This window comes from Aulonocara stuartgranti, assembly GCF_965226115.1.
Source record: "Aulonocara stuartgranti genome assembly, chromosome: 16".
Taxonomy (NCBI): domain Eukaryota; kingdom Metazoa; phylum Chordata; class Actinopteri; order Cichliformes; family Cichlidae; genus Aulonocara; species Aulonocara stuartgranti.
In genome coordinates, this window is record NC_138952.1 from 15,962,025 (window position 1) to 15,970,473 (window position 8,449).

At 40.7% G+C, this 8,449-nt stretch overlaps 1 protein-coding gene across 1 annotated transcript; it reads left to right on the top strand.

The window, feature by feature from the left end:
- The first annotated feature begins 39 nt into the window (after positions 1-39).
- galnt3 (UDP-N-acetyl-alpha-D-galactosamine:polypeptide N-acetylgalactosaminyltransferase 3 (GalNAc-T3)) lies at positions 40-8,381 on the top strand. The gene is made up of 12 exons (XM_082507533.1): positions 40-145; positions 639-1,063; positions 1,271-1,810; positions 2,505-2,677; positions 3,278-3,427; positions 3,631-3,865; positions 3,962-4,079; positions 4,197-4,397; positions 5,815-5,946; positions 6,172-6,273; positions 6,358-6,510; positions 6,615-8,381. The coding sequence occupies exons 3-12, from the start codon at positions 1,314-1,316 to the stop codon at positions 6,726-6,728; spliced, it is 1,875 nt and encodes a 624-aa protein (XP_082363659.1). The 5' UTR covers positions 40-145; positions 639-1,063; positions 1,271-1,313; the 3' UTR covers positions 6,729-8,381.
- The last annotated feature ends 68 nt before the right edge of the window (positions 8,382-8,449 follow it).

Below are 8,449 nucleotides of genomic sequence, written 5' to 3' on the forward strand. Positions count from 1 at the left end.
AAGACTTCAAACTGGGCACCAGAGCAAGCTCCCTGCAGGCGGAATCCACGTCTTTACTCCTGCAAGCATCCAACTCTTTATGAACACAATCCGTTGTGGGAAACGTGGAACATTTCAAGGATTAGACAAGCTGCAGTGTGCGGTGGTGAGTTTCTAAGCTTTTTAGCCAACAACTTTTATTCGGAATACGGAAAGCTTTTAATAATTATTCGCGTCTTCGCTGGGAGGGATGCGTAACTTTTCCAGATTTTTGTGTACCATGTGCGTTGTCCGTTCCTCTTGAGTTCATAAGTTTAAGCTCTATGGCCAATATGCGGCGTTTCTCAGAGACTTGATTGGATGCGGTGGGATATATCGCGTTCCTCCGTTATTTGTAACCCAGCAACTGTCCCAGTGAATGACCACTAGAACAAATCCTATTAATGACACCTTTAAGCAGCTCCGCGCAGAGGAGTCTCAAACATTTCTCGAGGAGCTCCAGACCACTTTAGCGTATTTATATAATAGTTTGTCGCGATAGCCCAAATGTTCCATTCAGCAGTGATTGTCAAATCTTTGATTTATTTAATTATTTATCTCTAAAGGTTTTAGCGAGTTTTCTTCTGTCGTAATGGCCTTTTTTTTGGTTTTTATTTCAGGTGTGGATTGTGTCCTGATGCACTATTTTGATACGCAGAAGTTTTCTCTGCGCAAGCGCACATGTACGTCATAGCCTTTTACCTGAGAGGAGCACACCTGGATCCAACGAGACGGAAGTTCACTGGCAATCTTTGAGCAAATCTTTTGACTTTTTTTTTTGGGCTTCTCCAGGAAGAAAAGTTTTGTTTGACGTGAAAGCGATGGTTTCCAGCTAAAGCGAGATGGCGTTTGTTTAATTTTCAGAGAGCAGTTTAAAGGACGTTGTTAGCCTTAACTTGTTGGTCAGCGATTCATGGTGCGTTGTATTTTTTTGCTGAGGGAATCCAGACCCGAGGTTGTTTGCTGATTTCACCAGCCGGTTTTAAATATGTGATTTTTCAATGGAGCACAGGAAGCTTCACGCCTACCTTTTTATTACCAAAAGGTAAAATATACCTAAAGTATGCAGGCAGCACACACACACAGAGAACATTTCATTATGTTCTCTCTCTCTCTCTGTGTGTGTGTGTGTGTGTGTGTGTGTGTGTGTGTGTTGTTTTTTTCTTCAACCCTTTATGTCATAAATCCTGAAGCCACATAAATGCTGTTTACTCATCATTGTTCGGATTATGAATATTATTGTTTGTTACAGCTGAATCTCAATCCAAAGCCAGCCTGCTCTACATTCAAAAAGAATGCCAGTTCTTCGCAGACTACTCCGAAGGCGCCTGCACCCACTGAAACTTCTCATAGTGGCTCTTGTCTTTGTCACATTTGTGTTCTTCATACAATGGGAAGTCGGAAGCCAAAGCCAACAGGAGGACCCGTGGCTGAAGGAAATGGCAGTGAAGCGGGATGCCATGCTGGGAATGGTGATGGGAGCTGTCAATAACTTCAGGGATGCAATGCCAAAGATGCAGATCAGAGCCCCTGTACGTCATCAGGAGAAAGCAGACGGCACGTCTTGTCTGCCAGGTCACTACACTGCTGCTGAGCTCAGGCCAGCTCTGGAGCGGCCACCCCAGAACCCTCTTGCCCCCGGAGCTGCTGGGAAACCTTTCAACACTGACTCGCTGAGCCCCAATGAGCAAAAGGAGAAGGAGAGGGGTGAAGAGAAACACTGCTTTAACTTGTATGCAAGTGACCACATCTCTCTGAGCAGAGACCTGGGTGCAGACACAAGACCACCAGAGTATGTGTACACTCTCCAGGCTTCTGATGAACCTATGTAAAATAACAATTTTAAAAGATAGTGTTATTAAGGGACATATTAGATCAAACGTTGACTTTATTTTTAAAAAATCAAGTATTTATACTATCCTGTGGATATGAATTCAGTATTGATGCTACTCTTTCTGTCTAAAATATAGTTGCACTCTGAAAAATACCCATATAAATTATTTTAAAAGTAGTTTTCTTAATGCAACAGCGACCATCTAACCCCAACAAATTTTTCTCAATTTCTGTTTTTTGTAACTGGGGAAAATGTCAGGCAGAAACCACAGAGATGATTACTGTGAGAGAGACTTTGTTTCAGCATGCCTGGCCAATTATTGTGGTTAAAATTTCAGGAAGAAGCAACGTTTTGCTTGGCTTGTTGCAGTACATCCAAACACATGGAAATCCACATGGGCTTCTCATGTCAGTTTAGTCGATACAAGGCAGACGCATAAAGCCGGTCCATGTTCTGGCAATCTCCCTAGGCTGAATTACAAAGTTTGTCCTACTCTAATATGGCAGGTATTTCAAAGGTTGCCACACATGCAGTGTCACAGCTGAAATGGACTCCCCACAGGGGAGAGCTTGGAGATGTAATAACTATACTGTGCCACTCAGGAACTGTACAGGATAGTCAGATCTTTGTGCTCTTTTCCCTCCTTGTACAGATGCATTGAGCAAACCTTCAAGCGATGCCCCCCCTTGCCGACCACCAGTGTGATAATTGTGTTTCACAATGAGGCCTGGAGCACTCTGCTAAGGACGGTATACAGTGTCCTTCACACCTCCCCCGCCATTCTCCTCAAAGAGATCATCCTGGTGGATGACGCCAGCGTAGATGGTAAAACCTCAATGGGCTCCTTCATGACTGTCCTGCTAACTTTTGGGTTCAATTTCATGCAGCGTGTTGGGTGGGCAACTCACTGTGTGCCATGAAACATGCAGAGGGGAGCTCCCTGCTTCTTCTTTTGTGGCACCTGATGTGGGTTAACAACAGGAAGCAAGGGGCCCCGCGGTGAATACTTTCCTAAGAGGAATTAGCAGTGGTTGAGCTTAGAGATGAGTCAGAGTTAACCATTATAAATGGGTCAGATGTAGGAAGGAAACGTAATCCTGGAAAGGACAGAGGTTTCAAAGAATGAAGTTCAGCTGACACCTAAGCTCAGCTATTTGCTGTGAGCAGGCAGATTGAGTCCTGCAGTGCAGCAGATTTCTTGAAAGCCAGCCCAGTTAAACATGGAAGGAACATAAATTTGTTCTTAATCTGTTTAAGTCTTCTTTTTCGGGCTAGGGTCTGTGAGATTAACTAGTAAGCAGTTAAGCAATTATTGTTATTTGATTTATTTTGGAGTATTTTGTGTTGCTTTTTATCTTGTATTCATCAAATTAAGCATCTCTGTATCTCCAACTCTAACGTCTAATTGATATCCCACGCTTTCAGATGAGTTAAAGGACAAGCTGGATGATTATTTGAAGCAGCTGAACATTGTACGAGTCATGCGCCAGCGAGAGAGAAAAGGACTTATAACTGCTCGGCTCCTGGGTGCCTCCGTGGCGACCGGTGACACACTCACCTTTCTGGATGCTCATTGTTAGTCACCACCACTGACACTACTCACACATTTAAAAACTGGTTTGCACGCCCTTAAACACACACCCGCACAATTTGTAAACACTGCTTACTCCTTTATAAAGCCATTTCTCATGTGGATTTGTGTTCTAAACAAAGTAGTTTAGTGCTTTTTGCAGAGAAAGTAGTAAGTGATGCATTTCCCTATGTGGGTGTATTAACAGGTGAATGCTTTAATGGATGGCTGGAACCTCTGCTGGCTAGGATAGCGGAAAACTACACTGCAGTAGTGAGTCCTGATATTACTACTATTGATCTCAATACTTTTGAGTTCATGAAACCGTCCCCTTATGGCCAGAATCACAATCGGGGGAACTTTGATTGGAGTCTTTCATTTGGTTGGGAGAGCCTACCAGATCATGAGAAGCGAAGGAGGAAGGATGAAACGTATCCAATCAAGTGAGTCAAAGTTGTGCATGTATACTGGATATCGACTTCATCTGAAACCCAATCTTCTTTTGAAGCTTCTAAACATTTAACAAAATGCATCCACAGGACTCCCACGTTTGCTGGTGGGCTCTTCTCCATCTCCAAAGAATATTTCTACCGTATCGGAAGCTATGATGAAGAAATGGAAATCTGGGGTGGGGAGAATATCGAAATGTCCTTTAGGGTAAGGTATTACCAAGCTGTCATTATTTGTGCAAATATCTTTTACCCTTGGAGCCATTCAGTTATTCAAACTGCTGCATGGGCGTGTGCATCTGTTTTGTCAATCATTAATTTGAAGGTATGGCAGTGTGGAGGACAGTTGGAGATAATTCCTTGTTCCATTGTTGGTCATGTTTTCCGCACCAAAAGTCCACACACCTTTCCTAAGGGCACACAAGTGATTGCTCGCAATCAGGTGAGACTGGCTGAAGTCTGGATGGATGACTACAAAGAGATCTTTTACCGACGTAACCAGCAAGCTGCGCAGATCGCAAAAGATGTACGTATAGCTTCTTACTCCCTTCCCCCCCCCCCCAGATGTTAGAATTACTTTACTTTTAGTTTAGTAGACACCCAAACCTTAAAACAGACAACTGGTATTTAGAGTTGAATACATTTTAAAATCATGATCTGGAACAGTCTTTAGGATCTCCATGAATGGCATCAACATGCTCATCCAGATGTTTCTGCTCCTGGTGAAAGGCTCGCATTTTCCTCCAGAATTTGATATTTATTTATTTATTTTGCATTTGAAGTCCTATTCTATTCTACTCTGTTATGTGATTCTTTGAATTTTCTTGTTTGTTTGTTTTTTAAAAAATGGCAGCAACTTGCAAATTGGTCTACAGCAGAAATTTTTCCATCTGCTTGTATCTAAGTGTTTTAAGGCCGCTCATTACTGTCCCAAAAACACATAAAGCTCTTGTCCAATGTTTTGCATAGAAGAGGCATTATGTCTGCTTATCAATAACTTCAGATACTCTGCAGAGAAAAACATACCTCTCTTACCAGGGCAACCACTGCAGAGTAAATTGAAATATTCCATAAAAGCTGTGGGTGTGTGGGTGCTATGGGGGATGTGGGGCACGTTTTGGGGGGTTAGAACCAACAGAGGAAAAAGAGGCCTAGAAGGAGTCATCTCTGGTAAATGACACTGTCTCTCAGGGTTTCCCAACATGTGGTCCCACAGGTCCTATAAACATTTCCCTCCGGGCGACACCTCACAGAGCAGGCCAGCCCTCACCCACTGGCTTCAGACAGACACGGCTTTGTCAACAGCATCACAGAATCCACTGTAGTTGCTATCAGTAAGCACTAGTGTGAGAAGCATCCTTGTCATTATAGTAAAGCCCTCATTATTTAGGTGAGTTAGGCGCCTGCAAATCCTTTGAAATGAGTCATTACTCTCCACTCGCCACTCCCAGTTTAAAAAGTGCAGTGATCAAATACTTGTCTGTAGTTAATTTATCAAATGAGTAATTATACTACCAAAATATACCTGCTGACTTAAGAAAAACAAGTATGATAACAATCAGCAATATTTTGATTTATTTTAAACAGAGTAATATTACTATGTTTTTGTATAAAGAAGTAATGTGTCTTTTCCTTAATGTAATTTTATAAAAGTATGTAGTGTGAAAATGCAGTATCTATACTATTAGCTGGTGTGAAATTTCAGACAGAGATTCACACAAGGCTTAGGTTTTAGCATCAGGTCAGATGTTCACTGAATATACTGCTTTTTGATACTGAGGAATGTTTTTGTCAGATATCTAACAGCAGGAATAGAAGCTAAATACAATATAAGAACCCAGTCTGGGGCATTGTTGCGTTGCAGCAAAACCAAGGTAGCATTAAATATGCCAGAAGTGTACTTTGACAGTTTAAAAAAAAGTTTTGCCTCTCTGTTATAACAGGGAGCTTTTGGCGATATCTCCAAACGTGTGGAACTCCGTGAAAAGCTGCAGTGCAAGAGCTTCTCCTGGTATTTGCAGAACGTTTATCCAGAAGTCTTCATGCCTGATCTCAACCCACTTCGCTTTGGCTCAGTAAGATCACACACCAGACCACCAGCTCTCCTTTTCAAACCTCACAGCACACTGTCTAGCCACTGTGGGTTTCCACTTAGGATCTCCAGAGGGTACTGAGCAGTTCCAATTTAACACCACTGAAAGCACTCTAGAGGCTAAAGTTGTTTGAACAGCTTGCACTGGATGTTAGTTTTTCATTTTGTTTCCTCTCATTGCTTTCCCCTTCCCTCCTCTTCTCTGTAGGTGAAAAATGTGGGCAAGGACTCATGTCTGGATGCTGGGGAGAACAATGAGGGTGGGAAACAGCTGATCATGTACCCATGTCATGGTCTAGGAGGAAACCAGGTCAGTGGGAACACGTCTGTTTTATCTCTTTTTGACAAGTTGAGCAGGTTTACTTAAAATACATTATTTGTTTCTATGCCGTAGTATTTCGAGTACTCCACACATCACGAGATTAGACACAACATTCAGAAGGAGCTGTGTTTGCACGGGGCGGAGGGGGCTGTGAAGCTGGAGGACTGCCAGTACAAAGGCAAAAAGACAGTGGTGGGAGCAGAGCAAAAATGGGAACTGAAAGATGTGAGTTTAGTCTTTTTAGTCTACACTAATTTCACAATCCCTGCATTATATTATTGTTAAAGTAATATGTGTGTGTATATATGCATTTTTAAATTTTCATATAGAACCAGTTATTCTACAATCCTGGATGGAACATGTGTCTGAGTGCCCATCACGAGCATCCTTCTCTGGCTCTTTGCAACCCTTCTGACAAATACCAGCATTGGTCCTTCGTCTGAGTGCACAAAATACCACTTTAGAAAAAGCTAATCTGTGTGAGGAACAAGCTAGGACAAAAAATACTATATGCAGTTTCCATGCTGATTTTTTTTTTCTTTTTTAATTATTTTTAGATAAATTATCACACTGATTTTTTTATTTATTTTTATACAGAGATGAGCTGAAGGAAAGTTTGGGCTGAGTATATGAACAATGAAGATGCACTTTGCTGACAAGTGCCTCTTTTGTGTTTGACATGTTTTCACCACTCCAAGTCTTCACAACCAAAACACACAGTTTTGGGTATTTAAAGCTAACACTAGTAAGTTCCAGAGACAACTATCTATAGGAAAGCAATGGGAAGGAAAAATAACACGTGTTATAGGGTTAAGGTCTTGGGCACAAGATCAATTGGTTCATCAGGTCTCCGCAGCATTGAACTCTGTTCTTCTTAGAGGTAGTCCCTGATTTATCTTGTGATGCAGTGCAGAACAGACATCCAAAGCCTCCTATAGAAGTCGAACTGGATAAAGGGACACCAAAGGCAAAATGTGATTCACATCATTTTAATAGTAATTAAAATAGAAGAAACCTACTAAAAAATATTGTCATAGTGGGCTAAGAGGTGATTACTCATGACAATTTTACATTGCTTTGCAGTGACTCTTTTCTCCAATAGTTTAAGTGGACCCTAATCATGCCCGAAAACAGTCTCTCACTCTATAACTAAGCCAAGGATCCCCTCTATGTAGGGTGAAAAGGGTTTTTCTTTTAATCTGTCAACAAATATATGAATCTAAAATGAAGAAAAAATTGTGTATTGTGTATATCATAAAGATTCAAAATGACAAGTCAAAAACACATTTTAGGACAAGCAGTGAAAACATGACACTGACAAGAATGATGTACATTGTGCCTTTTTAAAAATGTGTTTTTTGGACTGAAAAATCTCCTATTCAGTACCGTCCAGTGCCTTGGATAATTTTTTGTTTGTTTCTGTTTTTTATTTCCCCTTGGACAGGAATGTGTGTCAGTGTTGTCAGCGCGGGTGATGGTTTATTGAGGTTAGGGTCAACAGATTTCTGTCAACAGTGTTTTGGTTCATTTTATTTTTTTTAATCAAAAGGGCCTTCAGAGCAGGACTGAACTTTATACACTTCAGTTGATTCTGAAAGTATCTCTATTATTGTTGTTATTATTGTTATTATTGTTTTTGTTTTTTTTTAGTCTTCCATATTTTTTTTTATTTTTTGAGGGAAAGTAAGTTGGGTCTTAAACATGTATTTCAATCAGTTAATGCATAGGTTTTTATTTTTTAGCATCATGTATGCAGTAATGAATACTGTCTTCTGAGATATATTATTTTTAACTGCAGCACAGTTTTCCTGTATTATTTAAGTTTGTGCTTTGGTGGGGTCTTTTTAGTTTTTATTTTTTTTTAATTTATTTTTTTTTAAGGAAACTGTGAATGGAAAATATTGTGCCCAAGGGAGTCCATTTTTACAGCAGGGGTTCTCAAATGAATTTCTGGTGCAGGCACTAGTGTTTAGATGGCTGTGGATTAATGTAAATTTGTTTTAGTGGCGGAAGAATGGATACAAATGTTCTGTGTTAGAGTGCCTTGGTCTAATGATTATATTTTGAACTCAATAAATTCAGTTGGGTCCCGCTTAGAGCTATTGCATTTCAGTTTTTCATTTAGCCTGCAGAGGGCGCTTTGAAACTAGAAATCCAACTTTGC